Source organism: Stegodyphus dumicola, chromosome 11 (genome assembly GCF_044657685.1).
Source record: "Stegodyphus dumicola isolate Sdum_Otavi_A_Nest chromosome 11, ASM4465768v1".
Classification (NCBI taxonomy): Eukaryota; Metazoa; Arthropoda; class Arachnida; order Araneae; family Eresidae; genus Stegodyphus; species Stegodyphus dumicola.
This window is the reverse complement of record NC_140778.1, coordinates 136020881-136048178: the sequence shown is the minus strand read 5'-3', so window position 1 is coordinate 136048178 and position 27298 is coordinate 136020881. Positions and strand designations below refer to the sequence as shown.

The 27298-nt window shown below is 32.9% G+C and overlaps 2 protein-coding genes across 5 annotated transcripts in view; one reads left to right on the top strand and one right to left on the bottom strand.

Annotated features, from left to right (window-relative positions):
* Positions 1–2872, bottom strand: part of LOC118183815 (NBAS subunit of NRZ tethering complex-like) — a 255307-nt gene extending 252435 nt beyond the window's left edge. For 3 of the 4 annotated variants that reach the window (XM_085827241.1, XM_085827243.1, XM_085827242.1), the window contains exon 1: positions 2690–2872. In XM_085827241.1, coding sequence (XP_085683367.1) covers positions 2690–2782 — 93 coding nt within the window. In that variant the 5' untranslated portion in view covers positions 2783–2872. The remainder of the gene's footprint in view (positions 1–2689) is intronic. The other variant, XM_085827244.1, reaches the window with a different exon arrangement.
* Positions 2873–3077: 205 nt separating this feature from the next.
* LOC146994405 (modifier of protein aggregation 4) lies at positions 3078–24692 on the top strand. The gene is made up of 3 exons (XM_085827239.1): positions 3078–3234; positions 15797–15920; positions 24492–24692. Exons 1-3 carry the CDS (start codon positions 3228–3230, stop codon positions 24550–24552), a joined length of 192 nt encoding a protein of 63 aa, XP_085683365.1. The 5' UTR covers positions 3078–3227; the 3' UTR covers positions 24553–24692.
* Positions 24693–27298: the final 2606 nt, after the last annotated feature.

Below are 27298 nucleotides of genomic sequence, written 5' to 3'. Positions count from 1 at the left end.
TGGTTCAAATCCATGCAAAATTGTATTGAACTTCATGGAGAATATTTTGAAAAACTTTGATCATGAATATTTGTTTTTTCATTATTATGCCAAAAATATAAATAGCAACTCTTGTATATGGCTACAGATTATATGCTAAGAACCATTTCCTAATTTATCAAATCAAGATTTTGGCAAGTATTAAAAATGTCCAAGTGATCTAATTAACTATTATAAATAAATAAATTTATGATAATCATAAACCATTGAATAAGATAGATTAATAATCAGAAATCATTTAAGTGATCAGATTTTCCTAAAGCCAATCCTGGACAAAACAATTTTAATGACCAATGGGAATTAAAGCATAATATTATTTTAAACAATTAACATGTTTACTTGGCATCCTTAAGAATGTTTTTCTCAAAGACGAAATCCTTTACAAGGCTAAAAGTAACCTCTGTGGCAATAAGTTCCTAACTTGAAAGAAAGCAATCTTTATAATGATTTGAACTTTTTTATGTTAAGACACAGTTATATGAATAAAATTTCTATTTGTTTTGCTAATCAGAATAACATACTTCCAAGATATAATGGTGCTTTTTAGTAGCTAAAATCTGATTTTCATAATCATTTTCACTTTTACACATACTAAGGCATCCTCCGAAGGTTTCCGTCTTCCTGAAGAGTAGATTTTTAAATAAAAGTCAGTTACATAAACTTTACGCTATAAAACTGTTATGGAGCAGTGTCCTTTTAACCTAAATTCAGCTAAATTTTCGTATTTCACAGAGAAATGTGGTAACCTGAAAGACCAATTAGCCTACATTTAAGAGTGCCCCTTTTATTACCATGAAGTTATTGTTTCATTTATGGTAGCCTGAGTAGTTGAATGTTATGGAAACCCTATTATGACGTAATCAGTTGCATCATTGTGGTAAAATTCATCACGGCTTATGGTGTGTGTTGGTTAGGAAGTATATTGCTTGTTTCGTGGTTTAGACAGTAAAATGGTCGAATGTGGTAAGATTAATTTGAAGTTTCTGTACAATTTGGTAAGAAAAGAGAATTACTTGACTAGTGTATAAATGAAGAACCATTTCCATTTCCTAGAACATGGTAGCCTATTTGTAGGAAGTAGTAGTAGACCCTTAGTAGGTGTCCTATTTGTAGGAAGGAGATATGTATGGTCGAACATCATTATGGAGGATATTTTTTACTCTTATTTTGTGAATTTATGTGGCGATGCCAAAATACAGATTTTAGTTCAGATAATTTAAGGAAGTTTTCGGATGCTGTTATGGAATTTTGTTTGACTGAAGATGTATGAATTCATAAATAAAGTCAGTGGTGGTAAGTCCTTTGTGTAGTGCAAAGATGAATTTCCTTTTTTATGTTATTTCACTGTTTGATTTAAAACGTAGTTTACTGAAATTATATAGTTTTTTGTTAGCTTCTCCTTTGACTTTTGAAGTGAATATAGTTCAATGTGTACATGGACAAACTCAAGGGAATGTGCAAAGCTTAGTTTGTGCAATTCTCCGATGTTTTTTTTAGTGTAAATAGGGTGATGTGCACATGGATAAAGGGACTGCACAATGCCATTTTGTGCAATGCTGGGATTTTTTTTAAGTGAAAATAGATCAATGTGTATATGGATATCAAGTTTGTGCAATTCTTTGTCTGTTATTTTGGCTTTGTGTAGCGGATTTTTGGAGCTATGTAAGCTACGCAAGCCAAAATAACAAATTAAAGAATTGTACAAACTCGACATCTATACACCGGCAAAAATTACCAGAGTGTACCCGTAAATATAATTTTATCTAAATTTTAGCGAAAGACTTAGTTCGGTAAAATCCTAGTATACGGTGCAGCCTTGGCGCGATTTTGAAAATTATCGCCAACACCAAAAATGATCCAAAGAACGTCTATATATATACTATACACTATATATATAGTTTATACTATGTATAACCATATATATTCTTTGAATGACCTGTTTACTACTCATCGTATATGTCACGTTTTTACTGCTCATCATAAAGTCGCCAAAAGTAGCCAAATCCCGTGTGCACCGGATACTAGGATTAAACCCTTAGTTCTATTTTGAACCCTTCAAGACTGACAGCTCATCATTTTGCAAGCCACACACCTCATAATCCATTAAAAAAGAATCTCAAGTACAATGTGCTGTTTGCTGCTTTCCCCCCTGAAAAAAAAAAAAAAAAAGATTGCAAAGAAATGAAGTACGGCTTTGTCTTATTTTGAAGGTTAATGAAATGAAGTACCTTGTTTTTAAATTTACCATACTACTTTTAATTTTTAGGAAGATAAATGTAAATATTGAATAGTTTCATTGGTACTTATACTTGACATTTGTATTATATAAAATAAATCGCAATTTTATTCAGATTTATTTTCAAAATTAAATCCTTCTTCTCATTCTAAAATTTCATTTATTGCAATAACCATTTATCAGGTGTGCCCAATTTTGGAGTAAAAATATAACAAAAACGGGGGGGGGATCGGCTTTTCGCGTAATTAAAGTAGTTCTAAAAAAATGTAAGCAGAAAAATATGTTCTCTTCCAAGAAATAGGTCAGTTCTGTGGTACAGGTACGGTAAATTTCGATTCGAATTTTTCTAATCTATGAAAAAAAAACTTAGGATGAACATTAATGATATATTAAACATATTGCGCTGATGTTTACCTGAACTTCAGGTTCTTGCAGCCATTCTGCATAAATTAGTAATTCATAAAGAATGTTATTTTCAGCAGCATCTAAACTATCCTCCTTTATCATGTCGTAACAATACGTTCATAAAAATTATGCTACATGAACAATCAAACATTCACCTACTAGTAAACACGAAGCATTTCTTCCGGAAATAAATAGAAGTATTAGTTGAAGTGTATAGTAAAAGTAATAAATTAACAAACTCCTCAAAACTATCTCTTAAATCAGTTTAAAATATTTTTGAATATCAGTTAGCCTTCGAAATATTATTATTGAAAACAGAAATTTTAATGAAGGTTAAAAACACAACAATAAATATTATAATGACTCTTAACATCTGATACTGGTTTTAACATTTTTTTAATATATAGACGTAACTGTAACTGTAGAATAGTAAAATTTACATAAATTTTGTTGTGTATCGTTTTTTCTTAAAAGGGATTGTTGGTCCGTCGTCTGTATTGGTCCTCTTCGACATCTAATATTTCTTTATTTGTTTGAGAGTTCCAACATGGCACGTAAGTAAATAATTATTTCTTCTCATGCATTTGACTATGTGTTAAAAATTGCCTACCTTTCTGAACTCGAGTTTGTAATGGCAGTTGTAAATAAACAAAAGAAAAATCACGTAATTTTATGAAGTATTTGAAATCAATCATTATTAAAGTATCATTCTAACACTTTTATAAATGCCTGTAACTTTATTGCATTGTAAAATGTAATTTATATCATGAATGTGGTTTTTGGGTGATGTCATCCGAATTTTCCTTTTTTTTTTTTTTTTTATATATATATATATTTGTGAGGATGAAAAGGTTTTCCTTCCGCCCAAATTCTCAGCTTCAATAAGTAAAATATACTATACTCAAATAACTTTCCCAAATATTTGATGTATGGAAAATAAAAATTATTTTTTGAATGCAAAAGAATTTAAAATTGCTTATTTCGTAATTGATCGGCGGAAAACCAAACTGAGTAATTTTATGACATTCAGCCATAATAAATAAAGTGCAAATCGATTTATTTGTTTTTATGTATGTTGCTATTAAGGTATTAAAATGCACTAAAAATTTTAATATGTAGTTTCTGTAGAATGGGATTTCTAGGTCAGAGAAAACAATAGAAGTTGACAAAGTGGAAACCCTAAGATAAAATCTGATAGAAAATGAAATATGCTTCAAAATCTGCTGGGTAACAGGAATCAGTATCTTAATGAATTTTTTAGAATTTATTGTAAGATTTTAAGAATGTATTAAATTAATTCATTTTGCAGGATGTCCATTTTTATTTAACTTTAAATTTATCTTATTACATAGTTATATATTTCTATGGCATTTATTTTGAAAATCCCTTTTTATTACCATACTTTCCATAGTGCTGATATGAGCTCAGGTTTCTAAATCCTTAAATCTCACTGTGTATTTACTGAAAGGTGAGCAAAGCCATTTAAATCTTCATTCATGCACCAATCAAACAATGTTTTCTTTCCCATTCATTCCAAAGCCTACAGAAACTTCAGATTAATCATACCACCAGCGGGCATTTTACGTTGTAAAGCACAAAATAAGCAACATACTTCCTAACCAACATCCACGCATAAATAAGCCCCAAGAAATATTTTTCCAACTGTCAAAATCACTGTAATCGCACATAATGTATTAAAACTCGCGTCATAATATGGTTTCCAGAACATTCAATATTTAAAATACTCAGGTTACCATAAATGAAACAAAAACTTGGCCATAATCCAAGGTCTACCCTAAAGTGTAGACTATCCAATCTGTTTTATTAATGTAAGATGTGAAAAATTGTGACTGAAAACTTGGGTATGTGTATGGAAATGAAGGGTAATTATAAAATAACTTTCCCTATGTAGAGGCATTTGAAACTAAATTAATGAATGATATGAAACCAAATTTCATATGCAGACTATATATGTAGTCATTGGTAGATAAACAGTCTGTATATGAAATTTGGTTGCATTAGTTTTAGCTGCAGATGCATGCAAACCTGGAAAGCTATTTTATAAGCACCCTGTGCATACGTATAGTATGAAAGGTTAATCTTTGGATTATGGTAACTTGGCGATTTTTTTTGGCGACCAACCCTGCTACAGCAACCTGCGAGTTTTTGTTTGGATGCCATTTTGTTTTCATGAAGTAAAGGCATTTTTTTTTTTTTAACTCAACATTTTTTTTCAACAATCTGCTAGCAGAATTACGCTTATGCTAGAACTATTTTCACTTAAAAAAAAATCCCAAAATTGCACAAAAATGGCATTGAGCATGCTCTTGACTTTATCCATGTACACTGCTAAAGTCCTAGCTAGTAACCTTTATCGCCTTACCAAAATGTCGCCGAACTACCTGTTACCATATTCCAAAGATTAGCTGTACGAAAAAATAAAAGCATATTTATAACAGGTATAAAATTGTGAATTAGAGTATGCTGATATATATATATATGTTACTGGCAACGTATGAAATGTAGGCATTTTATAGGCCTTGCATTTTTAGGCAAAGTATGAAAAAAGGTTGTAATAAGCTATTATTTAAAAGATGTTCATTCCTAAAAAATACAAATGTTATTTTGAAAAAATAATGAAAGATGGCAATTAAAGAACTTTTTATGAAATTTTTTAAATCGTTCTAAATACGTTAAAAAAAGTTAGTGAGATGATCTTTGGTACACTATAATAAATTTGTATTCTTAATCATAGATTTCACAATAATGCCCTTTTTAATACCTTTTCGTTTTTTCTGGCAGGGCTCACAAATGTGGATGTACAGTTCAGTATCATTCCATATAACATTTTTGTATTCGGTTTAAAGTTCCTTCAACATTTTGTCATGGCCTCCGTGCCCAATAGCCAAATGGAATTCATGAAGTACGTGAAATAACTGACGCTTTCTTTAACAGGACAAATGAGTTTACTTTTGTTTTCCCACAAACGTCACATCATAATGATTCAGTAGTCCAGTGGTTCCTTCTTAGCAGTCATATCTGGCCTTTTTATATCATTTATTAACTTCTGGTAAGTAGTTTCGGTTATTTGAAAAGAATCGTAGATGTATTCCGTACTTTGCCGGTTTATCATTTGGTATTCTATAAAATGCCTAGGCATTGTGTGAAATGTTTAATCATTTCATATGGTGCTGGTCAGTTTTCGGCATTCTACAGAATGCTGGATTTCATACTTTGCTGTTAAAATATATGTACATGGTGTATCAGTACAACTTTGACAAAATTTCAGGAGAGATGGAGTACACCTAGGTGATGGGAAATCGCATAGGAATGCATGGTCGGAAACGCTTTCCTGACGCGGTAGTGCTGACACAAAAGTCGAGAAAGAAAGGGCACAAACGGAGTGAGAAAACATGTTTATTATTCAGAATACAACAAAAACAAAGAAAAAACAATATAAAGAGACAACGGTTATCATCAAAGAATGTGTTTAAAATTATGACCCGGACCGTGATGCAGCAATTGCACATCATGCATCTTCCATGCAGAGATGTGAGGCCTGCATCATGATCCAGGGTCATAAATTTGAACCCCTTCTTTAATGACAATTGTTTGTTTTCGTTCTTATTTGTAGGTTTCTGCTATACTAAACATAAAAAAAATATGTTTTGTCTCACTGTTTGCGGCCTTCCTTTTTTTTTTGCTTTTTGTGTCATCACTACCATGTCAGGAAATTGTTTCCAACCATGCATTCCTATTTGATTTCACATCCTATAATTTGTCAAAGCTGTACTCATACATCCTGTATAAATCAAAATTCTAATTGTAATGTGCAATAGTCTCTTCTCCATTTTAATTTTCCATCAAATGAAATGTAAAGACAGGGCAAAATGTGATGGAGAATGAATACAGACTGTGCCCGCTGATATGTATGATGTAATGGGATTGTGCTTCTAAAGAATTATTTTGTTCAGAAATAAAATGTGTTAAATTGTCATGATGGTAATGTTTGATGTAAATATTTATTTTATGATGATGTCATCTGAATATTGTCATTATGTACAAACTCGGCCAGGAGTGAAATAACCTCTGTCTGCCACATTTCTAAATTATTACATATATGTGCACTGCAAAAAAAAAATAATGGGACAGTTCTGTATCTCTCGTTCTACTCGGCCGACTGATGAAATTAAACTTGCATTTTTCATGTCTCAAAAGCAACACAAAATCGAACTTTTTCTGAAATGACACCCAATTTTTTTCCATATTAAAAATCAGGTCTCAAAATGTAAGCTCCTCCATGTTCATTGAAATATATATTTATCAATATATCTTTTTTTTTTTTTATTAAAGTTATTTGATTCTTCATTTCATGTTTCAAAATTTAGGTTTATTCCAAATGAAATTCGCCTGTTTTTTATGATTTATTTTTTTTCTAATTTGTATATTTAAATAATTTTTATAAATCTTTCAAAAAAAATTGAATTGTAACCTAGAAATTTTTAACATCATCTTAAAGTAGATGTATTTCTAAGCATATCTGCAAAACATTAGAGTTTTTTTGTTCAAAATTTCCTAACATATATATGAATTTACATTTGGGCACGTTTAATGTGAGCGACAGTAACAAAAATATGGTTTACGCGCTTTGTCAAAATTATCTGAAAGTATGAAGGATGACCTTTTCTCCACTCGTTTCCAAAGAAAAAAAGAATGGAGAATAATAGGTTGCTATAAATGGCTAATCTTTGGAATATGGTAACAGGTAGTTGGGCGACATTTTGGTAAGGCGATAAAGGTTACTAGCTAGGACTTTAGCAGTGTACATGGATAAAGTCAAGAGTGTGCGCAATGCCATTTTTGTGCAATTCTGGGATTTTTTTTAAGTGAAAATAGGTCGACGTGTACATGGATACCGTTATATGCAATTCTTGAAAACGCGGCAAGCAGTGGGCGATTCTACAGTTTCTCCCAATTTCGCATCTAATCTTCATCATGATTAAGCATTTTTGTTCCATTAAAGTTCTAGCATAAGCGTAATTCGGCTAGCAGATTGTTGAAAAAAATGTTGAGTAAAAAAAAAAAAAAAAAAGCCTTTACTTCGGGGAAAACAAAATGGCATCTAAAAAAAAACTAGCGGGTTGCTGTAGCAGGGTTGCTTGCCAAATTTGCGCCAAAAAATCGCCAAGTTACCATAATCCGAAGATTTAACCCTATAAATTAAGAAGTTTGCCAGTTGCATTATTCGTGGCGCAAACTTAAAAAAATGCGGGAGGATAATTTTAACCCTCTGAGTGGCACAGGATTTTAACTTTGTCATGAAGACCAGTATTTAAACAGCATTTATTAATTAAGTTTGTATAATTACTTATTTTAGTGTGTATTTTCATAAACATGCATTCATTAAGATGATATTTTCATTATTAAAGAAAGTAAGAAAGCAAAATATCTTAAATTATAAGCTAATATATGCCAAGTAGCAAAACTTCTGATGACCGGATAAAGCCGGCCGTAATGCTCAGAGGGTGAAATTTCTCAACAAAAATTAGAAAATTTAGTGTCTAGGCATAATTTGAGTCGTAGAAGCGAGATATGAAAGAAGAAATATTATGTTATTTCAAAGATTATACTTATTATATTTCTGTTATTTCAATGAAACTGCGATTTTGTGTCAAAATACTTATGTTAGACTATAAAATATATATAAATCTAATATACAGAGTTTTTCAAAAAGAATATACATATTACAAAGTGTTATTTTGTCCAAACTATCGATCACTGCGCCTCCGCTCGGCTATTTGCGGAACAAATACATAGTCTAGTTTATGTTGATAGCCGCTACATATCAGTTGTCTTCTGTTTTGTGTGGTAACCATCACATGTTTAAAATGGCTACTCGTCAGTAGAAGTTATTTTGTGTTCTCGAGTTTGCAAAGTGCAATTCCGTGATTACTGTGCAAAGACGTTTCAAGTTGAGGTATCAAAGTGATCCTCCGAATGGGTGGCATATTTGCAGGTGGTATTGACAGTTTGTAAATACAGTATGTGTATGTAAAGGAAAGTGTCCTGGCCACTAACAAAAATGTTGCACAAATTCAAACCGCTTTCCAACTTAGTCCTTCAAAATCAACTCGTCGTGCCAGTCGGGAGTTACAACTGCCTACAACAACAATTTAGGCATGTTTTGAGACGTCCGTTGGTTATGAAGCTGTACGAGTTACATTTGTTACAGGCTCTGCGTCCTGATGACAAATGTAAACATGTGACATTTTGTAATGAGATTATTGATATTATTGACAATGGTAACACTTTCGCACAATGCATCGTGTTCAGTGATGAAGCGACTTTTCATGTTAGTAGTCATGCAAACAAACACAATATTCAAATTTGAGGCCTACAGAACCCATGTGCAGCCATTGAACATGTATGAGATTCACCCAAAATCAACGTGTTTTGTGCAGTATCCTGATCATGTGTTTACGGCACATTCTTCTTTGATGGAAACACGGTTAACGATCAGCAGTATCTCGCTGTGTTACAAAAGTAGTTGTTTCCGAGGCTGCATGAAGACAACTTCATTTTTTAACAAGAAGGGGCATCCCCTCACTGGTGTTGCCAAGTGCATCATTATCTGAATGAAACTCTACCAAACCGTCCGACTGGTGTCAAGGAGCTGGTGACTTAGCATGTCTTAGCTGGCCTCCGTGTTCACCGGATTTGACACCCTGCGAATTCTTCCTTAGGGTTTCATTAAAGGCAACTTTTATGTACTACCACAGCCACAGAACCTGGAACTGGCGAAGAACTGGATCCGTACTGTCATAACATCAGTTACGACGGACATGCTTGCCCAAGTATGGGAAGAATTTGAGTATCGAAGTGATATTGTTCATGTTGCTGATGGAGGACATATTGAACGTCTGTAATCTGAACTTGAGAGATCTGTACATATGTGTGTAAAGTATGGTGATTTCCTGTTATGTTTTACCACCAATCCTCAAATTCCATATCACAGATTATGTTCTTACTGCATTAATATAAATATTAACAAGACATAGTGCACAATAAAAATTAAACTTTATTTAGGAACATCGCGCATACTCCCCGACAGCCTGCCTGTTTCGCTCTGCTCGCTACTCGTAAGAAACTTCTCCTCTAGGGTTGCCACACTTATCGGAGGGCGCAAGGCGTGCTCCTTATCGCCATCACCACAGAGTTTCCCCCCAGTTCCTTTAATAACTATTCAAAGGAACGACATAGGTTATGAAATTATCTTAGAGGATCCGTACTGTCGGGTATTTTTTTACATGATTACAAAATTAGAATATAAAATTAGAAAAGATCAAAATGCAATTCAATATATAACAAGGTATTGACACATATAATAAACATGAAATAACAAGAAATATGTTAAGATATGAATTTTAAAAAAGTGTTTTAAATTGTTATGTAAGAAGCAAGTTTCTTAGGGAAGTGAACATGTCTTCCCGATCTGGTGACAGTTTGTGTCTTAGAGAGTTCGTTTGCAGATTTATTCTGCTGAACTGTCTTTAAGTCTTTATTTGTTTTCAGTTCAGGCAAATTAGAGTCCGAAAGCAAATAGGCTGGTTTCACACGGTCTATAGCACAGTAGATTTCAGACCGTTAACATCTATTGTGAAAGTTTTGTCCGTTCTAGAAAGGACTTTATGCGGACCTGTGTATGGTTGGCACAGAGGTGGCTTTACTCGATCGACACGTAAGTATACATGTGTACACGACTTTAAGGTAGCACTTACATAACATTTTTCTTGGCAATGTGCAGATGTTGCTATTGGATTCAATTGTTGCATTCTATGCCTAAGATTCGTGATAAATTGTGTGTCATACGGAGATATCTTAGATGACGTTATCATATCACTAGGCAGCTTGAGAGTTGTGCCGTACACCAGTTCAGCACAAGATGACTGTAGATCTTCCTTTACGGCTGTCCGAATACCAAGCATAACAACTGGTAGTGTTTCAGTCCAGTTATTGGTCTCGTGAGCCTTGAGAGAAGATTTTAAATGTCGATGAAATCGTTCAACAATGCCGTTTGACATTGGATGATAGGCTGTTGTTGTGATTCTGTTCGTACCCAAAATGCGCGTGAATTCTGCAAAAAGTGCGGATCTCATTTGAGAACCTTGGTCTGTTGTTATGATCGATGGGTAGCCAAAACGAGATATCCAACAGTTGAAGATGGCTCTGCAAATGGTTTCCATTTTCATATCCGGGATGGGAATGGCTTCAGGCCATCTGGAGAATCTATCTATTAGAGTCAAAAGGTACACATTGCCTTCTGATGGAGGTAACGGTCCGACAATATCCATATGGATTTCTGAAAAACGTGCATCAGGAAGAGAGAATGTGCCCAGTGGTGCTTTAGTATGCCTAGTAATTTTCGATTTTTGGCAAGATTCACAGGATTTCACCCAATTTTTGATATGACGTTTCATATTGGGCCATACATAACGAGAACAAATAAGCTTCGTAGTAGCTGCAATTCCTGGATGTGACAGATTATGCAGATGATTAAAGATGAGTCTGCGAAAGGAATTCGGAACAAATGGACGAGGAATGTCTGTTGATATGTCACAAAGAATATTACCATCAGAATATTGGCACGGTTTAAATTCCAGTTTCAAAGATGATGTGTTGTTTTTGAGAAGGTCTTGTACCTCCGGATCATGCCGTTGAGCTTCCGAAAATTTTTTAAAATCCAAAAATGGAGATTTTGTTATGGAATCAATTTCGATTCTTGAAAGAGCGTCAGCAACGACGTTTTTTGAACCTTGCACATGCCTAATATCAGTAGAGTACTGAGAAATAAAATCTAAATGGCGCAATTGTCGAGGTGAACATTTATGAGGGTTCTGTTTAAAAGCGTATATTAACGGTTTTTGATCCGTATAAATTATAAAATTTCTGCCCTCTTAACATGTGTCAGAATTTCTTAATTGCAGAATAAATAGAAAATAATTCCCTATCGTACGCGGACCATTTCTGTTGACTTTTATTGAGTTTCATAGAGAAAAATGCTATAGGTTCCCATGTTTGTTGAGACAACTGCATAAGTGTGCCGCCGATTGTGACGTCTGAGGCATCTACCCAGATGCTTAGCTGGGCTCCGGGAATAGGGTGTCTCAAAAGGGTAGCCTGAGCAATGGCATTTTTGGCAGCAATAAAGGCTTGTTCAGCATTCTCGTTCCAATTTAATTGTGGGGATGAATCCTGAACACGAGAACGAGATTTCTTTTTATTAATATAGCCTTCTAACAATTTTATTAAAGGAGAAAGAATATGTGCTGCTTTAGGTATGAAACATCTGTAAAAGTTAAACATGCCTAAAAATCGGCGAAGCTGAGTGAGAGTGGTAGGTTGAGGAAAATCTAAAATACATTTGACTTTGTCAGGAAGAGGTTCAATTCCGTTTTCACTAAGGTGAAAACCTAAGAAATCAATAAATGTTTGACCAAAGGTGCATTTTGAAACATTTATGCAAAGTCCATATTCCTGAAGTTTGGAAAATAAAGCTTTCAAATGCCTGCAATGTTCCTCAAAATCTTTAGAGGCTATGAGCAAGTCATCGACAAAAGCGTAAACGCCTTCTAAATCCTGCGTGATTTCATCTATAAAACGTTGAAAAGTCGCGGATGCATTGCATAAGCCGAATTGCATACGGGTACTTTCGAATAAACCGAATGGTGTGCATATGGCGGTTTTGTGGATGTCGGCTGGGTTAATTGGCATTTGATGGTATGCCTTAATCAGGTCGATATGACTAAAAATTTTAGTACCGTGCAATGCAGCAGTAAAATCGGCTAAGCATGGAATAGGGTATTTGTCTTTTATTGTTTGAGCGTTCAATGCTCGATAATCTCCTACAGGTCTCCATTCCAGACTTCTCTTTTTTGGAACCATGTGAAGTGGGGATGCATAATTGCTGCTCGAAGGTCTCAAATGCCCCAATTGCATCATAGTTTGAAATTCTTGTTTTGCTATTTTTTAAGCGATCTGGAGCTAACCGACGAGGTTTTGCAACCACAGGTGGACCTTTAGTTATGATATAATGAACGGTGTTATGTTTAACAGGTTCGTTAGGATCTGGTAATCTAGTAACTGAAGGAAATTCTTTTAAAATTTTGTGATATGGTGTATCACTAAATACAGTTTTTACTGAATAAATGCTTGCATTTTTCACGCAACCGACGGTTTTAAAATGCGTTTTTAAATCTTTGAGACATTTGTTTCTGAGATCAGGCACCAATTCAAAGAAATGGAGAAAATCTGCTCCAAGAATGGGTGTACTAACATTTGCTATAAGAAAAGTCCATGTAAACTGTCGTCTTAATTTGAAATCCAAAGAAAGTGTTTTTTGACCATAAACATGAATAGTAGAAGAATTAGCAGCGAAAAGTGTTTGTTGGGACGAATTCCGTTTTTGAGAATTATTTGCTGGAAGTAAGGACACGTCAGAGCCGGTATCGACCAAGAATGAAAGGTTTGTTCTACGGTCACGAACAAACAGGCGACGTGAAACTTGAGGCAAAGAATAAGTCGCCTCTATTCTTTGCTGGTTTCGTTTCCCTGCCATAAACAAGGTTTTGTACATTTGTCATCTCTACACTTTTTCCCAAAACGTCTATGATACCAGCAAACAGAATAATCTCTCCTTTTGGAATTGCTTCTTTCCTTATTGCGATCTCCGCGATTTGGCGAGCGACCACGAGAAAGAGAAATGCGATCAATACGTTTGTTTAATTTTTCTATTTGTTTAAATAATTTATCCTCAAGAGACTGATCGACTGTGCGAGAAACGGCACAAGTCCCTGGGGTTGGATTTACTTCTAAAATTCTGTCGGCAATTTCTGCAGCTTTATCTACAGTTAAATTGGAAACCGCTGCCAAAATAGACTGAACAGTCGAAGGCAAACGTTGAAGGAATAATTCTAACATTAAGTTATCAGGAACATTTAAAGATTCTGCTCGACGTTTCATATTTCTAAGCAAATCGGAAGGTTTTCGAGAACCTAATTCTTCTCCAGATAATAATTGGCGAATTTCTTGCTGAGAAGATTCTCCTGAACGATTTATTAACTCAGTTTTAAGCTTTGCATATGGATCAATAGGGTCTGGTTTCATAAGTAAATCCCGTACTAGTGATGCGATATCTGGAGGAAGATGAGAAACTACATAATTATATTTAGTAATGGATTCTGTGATAGGTTTGGGGGTGGCAAGAGCAAAAGTACTTTCACACATAATAAACCATAAAGATGGGTCTGATCGGTTATAAACCGGAATTTGGACGGCATAAACATCAGACATTGTGCAAGGTTTTTAAGCCAAAATAAAAGCAAAAATTTTAACTAAAGAAAATGAAATTAAATGATAAGTAGAAAACAGAATTATAAAATGATCTATAATTACTACTCATCTGTGATCCGGAGGACGAAAACCGATGTAATCCATTACTTCTGGTTTGGAGATCTTGAGTGATGGCTTGTAGTCAAAACCGAAAGTGCTTGAGAACTGTTCATACGATTTAACACAGTCCGGGTTACCATTATGGTGATTTCCTGTCATGTTTTACCACCAATCCTCAAATTCCATATCACAGATTATGTTCTTACTGCATTAATATAAATATTAACAAGACATAGTGCACAATAAAAATTAAACTTTATTTAGGAACATCGCGCATACTCCCCGACAGCCTGCCTGTTTCGCTCTGCTCGCTACTCGTAAGAAACTTCTCCTCTAGGGTTGCCACACTTATCGGAGGGCGCAAGGCGCGCTCCTTATCGCCATCACCACAAAAGTTTCATATTCGTATGTCGTACAGTTTACTAAATATATGCATTCGAAATACGTTTATTCTTTATGAAACATGCTGTATATCCTAAGTCGCACTTTCGAGACATGAAAAACACAATTTGAATTTCTTCAATTGACCCAGTAGAACGAGAGGTCTAGAACTGTTCTTTTTTTTTTACACAGTGTACGCTCTGTTACAAAAAAAGGGTAGGTAGACAGTTTCCTGTTCTATTGGACCAATTGGTGAAATTTTATAATGTCTTCAAAACACGATTTAGGATATGTATTAAATTTATATATAGCATTGTTCTAATGTAGGTATTTTGTCACAAAATCTGTTTTTTCCTGAAATGGTGTACAGGTTTTTTTTTTTTTTTTTTTTTTCCATACTTCAATTCTTCATCTCAAATTATACCTAAATATTATTATTATTTTTTATTTATTTATTTTTTAATTTGTTGAGAAACTTAAAGAAATTTAAAAAAATTTATGGCAATGTGTGCAAGTGGGGAGAGAAAAGGAAGCGTCATTCATTTCTTTTGAATAATTTTAACAGAGTTCATTAATCACTTTTGCTGTTATTATGGCTTATAACAAATATTCCAATTTTTAAGGTGTGCCAACATATAAATATGCATATATCTTGAGAAATTTTGAATGAAAAAAAAATATTTTTTGGTAGGTATACATCTTCTTTAAGGTGATGGTGAACATTTTTCAAATTATAATTCAAGAATATTTTGGAAAATTTATAGAAATTAATAAAGAATACAGAAGTAAATTTAATTAAAAAATAGATATTAATTAATGCATACCAAATTCAATTAACACCAAGGAGCTGAAATGTTGAGAGCTAATTCTTTAAAAACCTTGTCGTGTGATTTTTAGTAAACTTGAAACTTTGGCATAATTTGAGTCGTAGAATAAAAATATGGAAAGGAATAGGTATGTAATTTAAATAAAATATAATTTTGTGTCGTAATAGCGATGTTAGAACAGTGCTGTTAGAAGTGTTAGTGATGTTAGAAAGTTTGGTCAATCGGCCAAATATACTGTTTTTCATTTTATAGTCAGATTTTTTTCCCAGTAATTAGATCAGAATCAAAAATTAAAAAAGCAGCTATCTAAATTCTGTTAATCTAAGTAAAATAATTCTCCCATCAGGTAATCATTAGTATAGTTTTCTTTCTTTGAAAACAAATCCATTTATCATAAACTGAGAATATATTTTGTCTACTGCTGTTATAATCTATTAATTGTGTATTTGTCAATTTCCAGGTGGGAACCAGCGAGAACTTGCAAGACAGAAAAATATTAAAAAACAGCAAGATCTGAAGAAGGCACTTAGTGCTGAGAAAAAAGATGGTAATAAAGGGTTAAGTTTAGAAGAAAGGCGACGAAGGTATTTTCGATCTTTCTTATTTCATTATTTACTCTTCATGCATTAAAACTTTGCTCTTGTAGTATTTTTAAATATGGTTTATATAAAAAATTTCACTAAAAAACTTCAAGTGGCTGATAGTTTAGTTTATTACATCTTCTGGTTCACTATATTGGGTCCAGTAAAACAAGTATAAAAATCCATTTTTCAATTGAGAGGAGGAAAAAAAAAGATTAGCATTGTCACATGTACTAAAAAGAAATAAATAATAATTCTGATTAAAAAAATAGATTACAATAATTATTATATGCAATTATTGTAACTATTATTATTATTTTTTAAATTTCACCTTTTTTTTTTTTTTTTTTTTTTTGTATAAATGCCAAACATTAGCACTTAAGCTATTAGTTCACGGGCTCTCTAGTACTTTTTAACATGACTCCATACCAAAAAAGTGCAATACAATTGTTTAAATATTCAAAAATTATAGTCTGATTGCAGTCTCACAAAACACAGTTTTGGGGAATCCACCACTCCAATTCTGTAGAGATGGTGTGGCAAACAGTCATGCCCAATCAGACGTCTAAACAGAGCTTCTGCTGTCTTTCTTGCAAAACTGGGAATGAAAGTTGTCTCTTCCCCAAAATCCTCCGTCCGTTGAATCATATTCTGGTTAAGAATTTTTCTTAAGAGTCATCATAAAAAAGAAAAAAAAAAAGACGAGAGAGCAGCAAAGCTGTAGCAAATTTTACATTATCCAGGGTGCACCACGAGGAGGCCTGCTACTTTACACCCCATTTCAATTTTACCAAGCTTTAATAATTTTCTGGCATGAATTGCTTAGTATAGAACTCATGATTCAGACCCTTACCTAAAAATACAAATTTTTCTCTAAAATTCACATGAATCATTGCACAGTATGATATCCTAAAATATGTTTCTTATGGTGTGTGGGTTTTCAACAATCCGGTGTTACTCCTGTCTCATATAGCCTTTGACTAAATTACAGAAAAGGTTGAGGTGAAGATAATGAACGTTAATGTATAAGTATTTTTTACTGTTCTAAACATGGATGATTTTAAGGATCTTGGAGAAATTGTGGGGGAGGGGTCAATTGGCATTTGGCAAGGCACTTTAACCAAATAAAACCAATATTTTTAAGTGTATCGAAAACTAGATAGAGGAAAAAAAAAAATAAATAAAAATCCTTCATTACAAATAGGATTTGCTCTATTGGAATTTGACTGTAGCAGCATTTTAACCTTTTTCTTGTCTGTTGCTGAACAAGACCCTAGGAAATCAATGAAAGGCATCATTAAGTTTAATAACATTATTTGTAGCTAATTTTTTAATTCATATTGAGTGTACTTGGATATTTAATTTTTAACCGAGTTGTTTGCAAATATTAAGATGTACTATTTCTTGTTGAATCATTTGTTGGTTACAAGGGCTAGCAGATACAGCTTCTGGATTCAAATCTTGAACAGTACACATATAAGTGGATAGTTGGATGTGTAGTAGTTTGACCTGGGTTGACCTCCCGGTATTGCCATCCATTTTTGTGGGTTTTTTTCATTGGTCTTTTTTCGTGGAATCCTACCTCTCAGTCCAACATCTGTTAATCTTCTCCTGATTGTTCTTGAACTGACAGAAACACCAGCATCATTCAGATCACTTCTGATGGCCACTGATGACATTTTTCTATCTTGGAGACATAGTCGTTTTATTCTTCTGTCATCAATAGATGTGGTGCACCTTTTTCGGCCTTTTCCTTCTTTGTTTTTTATTGAATTTTTCTCCTGATATCGTAAACAAAACTTTCAGACTCCAGATGTAGTCACTGAACCACCCACCTGTCTTGCAATTTCAGCATAAAAAAGACCACTTTCTCGTAACACAATAATATTACGTCTCTTTCTAGGTGTCCAATCTACTCTTTTATTTGATGTGATTGCTTCTTGACTAAATATTAAACATTTTTACAAAACTTCCTACTTGTAATTGCAGTGTATAAGAAACAGGTCCTCCTTCTACAGAACAAAGCAAAATAATGAATTGTTTCAAGTGTAAACATGATGTCAGCTTCTACTGGCAGTTACTAACATTTGATTGGTTCTCAGAACAAGAACAGTGATTGACCAGGAAAGCTAGACATTGCACACCACTTCATAACTGCGTTTTTTATTTATATTAAAGTACATATAACTTTTTTTTTTGTATTGCAAATAATTGAATTTTGTGTTTTGTATTGAATTCAGTAATAAATTCTCTTTAAAATGATATATACAAGTTTGCATTTTGCGAAACGTAACATTTTCTATAAGCATACAAAGTTCAAAAACATAAAAAGTGTGCACAATTTTGGCCATCACTGTATATGGCTTAGTTTCCAGATGGTGCTATCATTAGATCTGGATATGTACTAATTCAGAAGTCAAACAACAAAAATCAGCGTTATACCTACAAAATTTTCACAGGACTAGTTTCGATGGTTTTACCGAACCATCATCTTCAGCTGCAAAACCGCAAATGAAACAAGATAGGAAATAATGATTAGATAAGATAAGAAAGCCTGGACAAGAATAAGCAAGTGGCGCCATCTGTTGGCAAAACCAGAACAAAAACATAATTTCTCTAAAAGCCGAAGGCAAATTTGGATTGGAATTAGGATCGTTAACTAGAACAGAAAGATTTTTATGAATGTGAAATGCCTCTAGAAAATCCATTTCTCCAATGGAAGATGTTTTTTGAATAATTTTGGCAGCAGAAAAATTGAAAGTGTGATTTTCGGACCAAGAATGTTGAGCAACAGAAGACCTCTATGTTTCCTTTTTTCTAACATATGCCTCATGTTCTTCAACGTGAAATTTTAAGGCTCTCTTAGTTTGGCCAATGTAAATTAAACCACACTGGCAAGGAATCCTATAAATACCCCAGGAATTCATATCCGGAATGGGGTCCTTGAGTATAGAAGTTGGAATTTTATTGATGGGAGAAAAAACAACCCGAAAGTTAAATTTCTGCAAAATATGTGCAACTTTATAGCTAATTGATGGAAAGAAGGGAATGACAACAGAATTTTTATAATCTCCTAAAATAAGAGTGTGGCTTTTAGTGTGTTGAGATGAGAATTTTTTAACTGCTTGATTAATAATGTTGGGTGAAAAGCCCCTGTCAATAGCTATTGCTTTTAAATAATTTAGTTCTTCATCAAGGGCTAGTTTGGAGGAGCAAACTTGAAGAGCACGGAAAACATAGGAATAAAATGAAGCTAACTTTTGTTTAGTCGGATGACATGATTTAAAGTGTGGTGGAAGGCAAACCGATGAAGGTTTACGGTAAACTGTAGTACTGAAGTTGGATGTGTTACGTGTGACCAGAATGTCGAGAAACGGAAGAGAATTGCAAGTCTCAAGTTCAAAAGTGAACTGAATAGCAGGATCAGTAGAATTCATTGTTGAAAGAACTTTATTTAAATCATCTTTATTACCTTCAAACAGGGTAAAAGTATCGTCTACGTAGCGGAACCATGCCGGGAAGTTTAAAGTTTCAAACAATTTTGATTCATAATAATGCATGTAGATATCAGCCAGGATGGGACTGAGGGGACTTCCCATGGCTAATCCCTCAGTTTGCTTGTAATATTTATTTTGGAAAACAAAATGTGTTTGTTTCAAACAGAGTTGAGTGAGAGAAATTAGCTCATCAATTTCGATGCAAGAGAAATGAAATTCGCTAAGTCTGGTTTCTAGACATCTTAATGCACCCTCCACTGGGACATTGGTGAATAATGATTTTACATCAAAAGAAACCATGAGTAAATTACTAGGAGAAATGTTTTTAACCTTTTTTACAAACTCTATTGAATTTCTTATGGTTTAAATGTTATTGTCTAATAGAGTGGAAAATCTAGAAACTAAATATTTAGCTAAAGGATACGAGGCAGTACCTAAATTTGATACAATAGGGCGGAGAGGAATACCACTTTTATGAATTTTGGGAAGAGCATATAATCTGGCACAATTCGCAACAGATGGGATAAGCGAATGTTTTAAGTTGCTTGAAATGATTTGCGAAGATCCACCACACTTTAAATCATGTCATCCGACTAAACAAAAGTTAGCTTCATTTTATTCCTATGTTTTCCGTGCTCTTCAAGTTTGCTCCTCCAAACTAGCCCTGGGAAGCCCCCTCAGTCCCATCCTGGCTGATATCTACATGCATTATTATGAATCAAAATTGTTTGAAACTTTAAACTTCCCGGCATGGTTCCGCTACGTAGACGATACTTTTACCCTGTTTGAAGGTAATAAAGATGATTTAAATAGAGTTCTTTCAACAATGAATTCTACTGATCCTGCTATTCAGTTCACCTTTGAACTTGAGACTTGCAGTTCTCTTCCGTTTCTCGACATTCTGGTCACACGTAACACATCCAACTTCAGTACTACAGTTTACCGTAAACCTTCATCGGTTTGCCTTCCACCACACTTTAAATCATGTCATCCGACTAAACAAAAGTTAGCTTCATTTTATTCCTATGTTTTCCGTGCTCTTCAAGTTTGCTCCTCCAAACTAGCCCTTGATGAAGAACTAAATTATTTAAAAGCAATAGCTATTGACAGGGGCTTTTCACCCAACATTATTAATCAAGCAGTTAAAAAATTCTCATCTCAACACACTATCTTATTTTAGGAGATTATAAAAATTCTGTTGTCATTCCCTTCTTTCCATCAATTAGCTATAAAGTTGCACATATTTTGCAGAAATTTAACTTTCGGGTTGTTTTTTCTCCCATCAATAAAATTCCAACTTCTATACTCAAGGACCCCATTCCGGATATGAATTCCTGGGGTATTTATAGGATTCCTTGCCAGTGTGGTTTAATTTACATTGGCCAAACTAAGAGAGCCTTAAAATTTCGCGTCAAAGAACATGAGGCATATGTTAGAAAAAAGGAAACACAGAGGTCTTCTGTTGCTCAACATTGTTGGTCCGAAAATCACACTTTCAATTTTTCTGCTGCCAAAATTATTCAAAAAACATCTTCCATTGGAGAACTGGATTTTCTAGAGGCATTTCACATTCATAAAAATCTTTCTGTTCTAGTTAACGATCCTAATTCCAATCCAAATTTGCCTTCGGCTTTTAGAGAAATTATGTTTTAGTTCTGGTTTCGCCAACAGATGGCGCCACTTGCTTATTCTTGTCCAGGCTTTCTTATCTTATCTAATCATTATTTCCTATCTTGTTCATTTGCGGTTTTGCAGCTGAAGATGATGGTTCGGTAAAACCATTGAAACTAGTCCTGTGAAAATTTTGTAGGTATAACGCTGATTTTTGTTGTTTGACTTCTGAATTAGTATTTATTCGGCGTGTTATTGTGTCTTAATCTGGATATGTGTTTGTCTTCTCTTTCACAGGCACTAAAGCCCCACCAGTGACTGAGCAGTAAAGCCATTGAACACTGGTAGTTCAGTAGGAGGTTCGAATCCCATGAATAGGCTGGCTGCATGAGCATTTTCATGTTTTCCTCCATGTGTAATGTGTATATGAGCCAATTTCCATTAGAAAGTCTTCCATGAAGGCATCCCTCCCCCTTTGGCAGATAGCCCTCAAGGGTGTACCATAATCACATAAATCATCAGTTTTCCTTTGTAAGTCATCAATCACTTTAGAAATCTTATGAGAGGAATTGGATGGTTAAAGGGGAAGGATATAAAATCTATAGATTCTTCTTATTTGATGGCTTGCTTTCTTCATATTTGGAATGTAGATGGATATAATTACACTCATTGTCGAAATTATGGTTACTTAACATTTCACGGAACTTTTGCAGGCAGGGATTTAAAAGAAAACTGTGTAGAATATTGAACAGCAATATAATTAAATAAGCATGAAATTTAGTTATACTGTATATATCTAAATTTAGATTTAAAAAGCAAAATGTGATAATATTGTTAATGTCATTATAAACATTTGGTCATTATAAATAGATGGTACGTGACAAAAATAACACGCCAAAGAACAAATGTTCTTTTTTGAACACAATATTTCAAAGATAGTATAATATTAAGAATCAGTGTAACATGCAATTTTGCAAGATTGTACTTTGGAAGGTTAAATAAAACCTGCAGGAGTAAAAATCATGAAGGGAAATCGACACAAGAAAGTTCCAGTTAAACGAAGCTATGCCAGTAGTGCTATCTAATCGTATTAAAAAATGCGATTTTTCAATCAGCAGTGTTGGGCATTGGGGGATTTATTTATTAGTTGTTTCCCTTCATCATTTCTATTCCTGCAGCTGAAGAAGGTTCTTTTTAATCTTCAAAACTACAGTCATGGAAAAGTAAGCATATTCTTGTTGTATTTCTTGCACCTTAGAGGTATAGTCAACACCAAATTTACTGAGCTTGATAAACTCAGCTGAGATAGTCAATAAGAGCAGAGATAGGAATTACACAAGAATTTACCATCCATTTGTCTGTGTGAGGGAATGCAAAGTTCTAGTTTGGATTCTGAAATGTGCAGCATATTAGTTATATAAATTACACTTATTGATATTTATCTTAGCTAAAACTTCAAAATTCATAATGAAAGATGATTTTTTTCCAATGTTCTTTTGTCTTAACCTGCAAATAATGATGAATTTGTCTCAGAGTTAGTGTACAGTAGTTAAATGAGTTTCCTGATATGATTTTCATGATATTTTCCAATGTACAATATTGTTACAAACCATTTTTTCTTCAGAAAGTCTTTGATGAAGGCATCCTTTCCTAACCAGATAGTTCAGGTGTACTTTACCTGTTAAGATTTTTTAGTGTCATATGGAGAAATAACAGCTAAATGTCATTCTTGGTATTCTAATATAAGATGACACATACTGTACCTACCAACTTCAACAACAGAAAGATGATGAGTGCTTGTAATAATTTGAACAATAATATCTATATAGGCATTTCCTGCAGTGGACAATACAGATGTAATGACCCTTGAAAGTAATATTTCCCATCTGCTCGGATGCACCATTTGAGATAGTGTCTTAAGGCTTCCATAATTCATTTCATGTTCCTTGAAATAATGTTGTAACACAGTCATGCTTGTGCTTACTCTTAAAACCTTTGTTCTCTCCAACATGCATCTCAGTGTTTCCTGTAAAATAATGTGGGAGCATAGTACTTGTGCTTGCTGTCGTGTTGTCCTGTTGGACCCAAATTGTATTCTTCAGTTGTCTTGCTTACATTTCTGCTTACCACCTTTGTTCTGCTGCAATACCCACTGAGCATCTGTGACACAACCTGTTCTAATCCAATGATGTATGGTAAATGAACTTCCTGAGTCTTAGCTGTCCACAGATGTAGGTATGCCACATGTGCCCAAGGATTTTTGGGCAGGACTTTCAACTCAACTTGATAAATACAATATGTACACCTTGCAAAAAAAAGGGGGGGGAACAGTTCTAAATCTCCCATTCTTTTAGACCTATTGTCAAAATTTAACTTGCGTTTTCCATGTCTCGAAAGTGCAACTTAGGATGTATATTAGATTTATATATAGCATTGTTCTAACATAGGTATTTTAATACAAAATCGACCTTTTTCTGAAATGACATACTTTTTTTTTCCATATTTCGATTCTACGACTTAAATTATGCAAAATTACCAAGTTTGGTAAAAAAAATCGCAGGAGTAAATTAGCTCTCAAAATTTTAGTTCCTCCATGTTAATTGAATTTGGTATCTATTTATTAATTATTCTTATTAAACTTATTCTTTATTAAACTTATTTTTTTATTAAACTTGTTCGATTCTTCTTTTCACATCGCAAAATTTAGGTTCGTTCCAAATAAAATTCACCCATTTTTTATAATTTATTTTTAAATTTTCTATTTTTAAATAATTTTTATAAATCTTTCAAAAAAATATAAAATTTTTACCATCATTCTAAAGTAGATGTATTTTTAACAATACCTGCAAAAAATTAGTTTTTATTCAAAATTTCCTAAGATACATTTACATATATGCTCATTTTGAAATTTGGCATATTTGTTATAAGCAATAATAACCCCAAATGTGGTTTATGCACTTTTAAAATTACCTGAAAGTATGAACCATGATCTTTTTTCTGCTCATTTACAATGAAAAAAGAATGGAAAATAGGTTGCTATAAATTAAGAAGTTCGCCAAATGCAAATTCTCAGCGTAAACTAAAAAAAAAAATGTGGCGAAATAAATTTTTCAATTGCTCTCCAAAAATTACAAAATTTAGTATCCAGGCATAATTTAAGTCATAGAATTGAGATAAGGAAAAAATTGGTATGTTATTTCAAAGAAACTCCAATTTTGTGTCAAAACACCTGTGTTAGAACAATGCTAGATTCAATATATATACTAAGCCGCGCTTTCGAGACATGAAAAACCCAAGTTAAATTTCGACAATCGGTCGAGTAGAATGGAAGATATAGAACTGTTTCTCTTTCCCTCCCCAGCTTGTATAACCATATAGAAAAGAGAAATGAGTAGATTTACTGTAAACTGGAAATTTCTATTATCTGTATATTTTATGCTGGAATACGTTTATTTATTTTTGACAGAGATGCAGAACAGATGAGGTTGAAGCAACAGAAAGCACTGGAGAAGCAACAACGAGCATAAGATTATGTAAAAAAGGAACCACCTGCAAAAATAAATTTATGACCAGTGATGGATGCATTTTCTTTTTTAAATCTTTTCTGTATGAATATGTGATTTGTATGTATTATGTTACCAATAAATTTTTGCATGTGATACTGTGATATTTGCATCCCTTTTTTTTCTTCTTTTTAAAATCTTAAAATTCTATGATTCAATGTTATTCCTTTTTGTCACCAGTCTCATGCAAATTTTAGTAATAAAGTAATAAGATTGATATATTCTGATTCTGTCATATCTTTAATTTTTGTCTGACATATTTTTTACACAAAATTCCAGATTTTTGAAATAAATTTTCAGCCTATTGATGACAATTACAAATTTTATTCTGTACTCATGGGTTAAACTTTAACATCTTTGTTGGTATGAAACGTGAAGAAAGTTCCCTTTTTATAACTGGCAACATGTTAAAATTCTGTAAGGAGGAAAGTTTTTATTAGGCTAACATTTTGTAACTTAATATATTCTAGAAGTTTTAGTAAAGTCATTTAACCCTTTTTTTCAACATTTTTAATAAAATTCATGAAATTGATACAGATCTTCACTTGTTAACATTTGAATTTATTTTCTCATTTTAAAAGTTACTTGAGAATTCTAATGCAATTTTGTTCCTAACGCTAGGCTTTTATAAATCTGAAATTCATTAGTACAGGATTTCATAAAATCGCTTCCCTTTCCTTTAAATTCAGTTTTACTTTCAACAAACAGATATACTACTAAAGTAATGTGTGTACTTATTTGGCCATAGTGTACACTAAAAGGATGAAAGATTGTATCATTCTAAGGTAAGAGTGAGATATGATATTTCTTCATGGCAATGTTTCATTCTTAACAAAGAATTTATTTCTGTAGTATTGGAAATGATTTCAGGTCTAACTGTGGCATAACAAGAACTTAATCGTAATCGAGCTTAGAAAGATTGCTCAGGGTAAAATTTTGGGTTCGGAAGACGGCATAGTCTCGTCTATCTGAGCTGAGATATTCTGTCTCTGGCTTTTTTTAGCTTTCAATCGGTTGCAAGAAATTTCTAGTAATTTTTGCTTCTCGGGATTTCTGGAAAGCAATAAGAGGATGTTTTTTCTTTTCTGGAGTAGCTTTCTCTTAAAATTTGTCTTGTGTTACATTGCATGGGGAAATACAACAATTTTATTTATAATTCTGCTAAAAATGTCTAACTAAATACAAAATTTGCAACAATATAAGATTTTTCTCCTTTTGGTAAGTTAAAAAATCTTATTGTACAAAAAAGGCGTTTTTTAAAAATTTATTTTATTTTGCTTTCTTTCCTAGCTCTTATGGAAGAGACTATGGTCATAAAAGTTCATAAGGAATTTGTCGTGACAGATTGTGAGTGAAACTGAGACCTAATAACTGAAAATTGTGAAATAATCTAGATATTGAATATGAAGGCTATTTTCTGCCAATATATGCACTGTTCTAAACAGGCAAAAGTTTGGTAAAGTTACAGAAATTAAAATGAAAAGAAAATTGCGTCCAGAACAGATGACTGATTGAATGACTGATCTTATTATAGCCAGACTACCTCACAAAGTGCAGTGTTTCTGGCTCGTTCAAATATTGCCATTTGGGTGCATAACATAAATCTATCCGTACGTGGAATCCCTGAGGGAAAGAGGAGGTAGGTAAGGGTGAGACCGAATATCACGCAGTCAAGGAAAAGGCGATCGTGGACAGCAAGCGAGGTGAGTGTTTGCGCATGTTTTAACAAATTTAAACAGATAAAACTTTAAAATTTATTTTCACAATACAAATATTTCAGAATACCAAATACAAACTAGAATATATGACAAATAATTATATACAATATAAGTTGCAAATGAAAATATTAAACTAGTTAGTTAATTTTTTAGTATAAACAACTTTAACTTAGCTGAACTTTAAAATTATAAAATTTTATTTAAAAACTTAATTTTATTTTATGATAATATAAATAAGCAATGTTGTATAATTTTAAAAATTTTGAAATTTTAACTGATAGATAATGAGAACTATTAAATAAAATTAGAGGAAATTTTATGAATATAAAATAATTCAAGAGTAGTTAATTCATTTGTAAGATGTGTTTAAGTAATTTTTTCACCATATATTTGATTTTGTATGACAGTGACAACAAACTGATTAATTTTTGCCGCATTGTAAACATTAAGCTTAGATTTATCACATGTTTGTAGATCTGTGTAAATTTTTTGAAGGTATAATTGTATTAAGTATTGAGAATTTTAATGGAAGCAAATGTCTTTAAAAATTAAGGTCAGTTCATGAAGTTTTATGCTTATTCAAAAAGCATGACATAAAGTTTTTAATGAAAGAATTTTATGTGTAAATTCAAAGGAAATTATTTGGAGGTAAGGTAGAAAAAAAGTTATGCAGCTACTATCTATTATTTCAAACAGTAGCAAACTATTGACAAACACTGAGTGCAAATAAGAATAAAAAGATTAGTTGGATGATGTAATTCAAACAAACGAACAAAATTTTGGATACCTTGTGGTAGCAAAATGAAGTCTGTTGCTGTGTTGTATTCTTTACTTTACTGAAAATATCACTTTTTAGAAGGGCAGAATATAATATTTTTGAAACATGAAGAACAGCTATTCTGAGTAGTTCATAGAAATATTTCGCAAAATAGTGTTTTTTTTTTTTTTTTTTTTTTTTTTTTTGGTACTTTAATAATGTAATTATATCAATA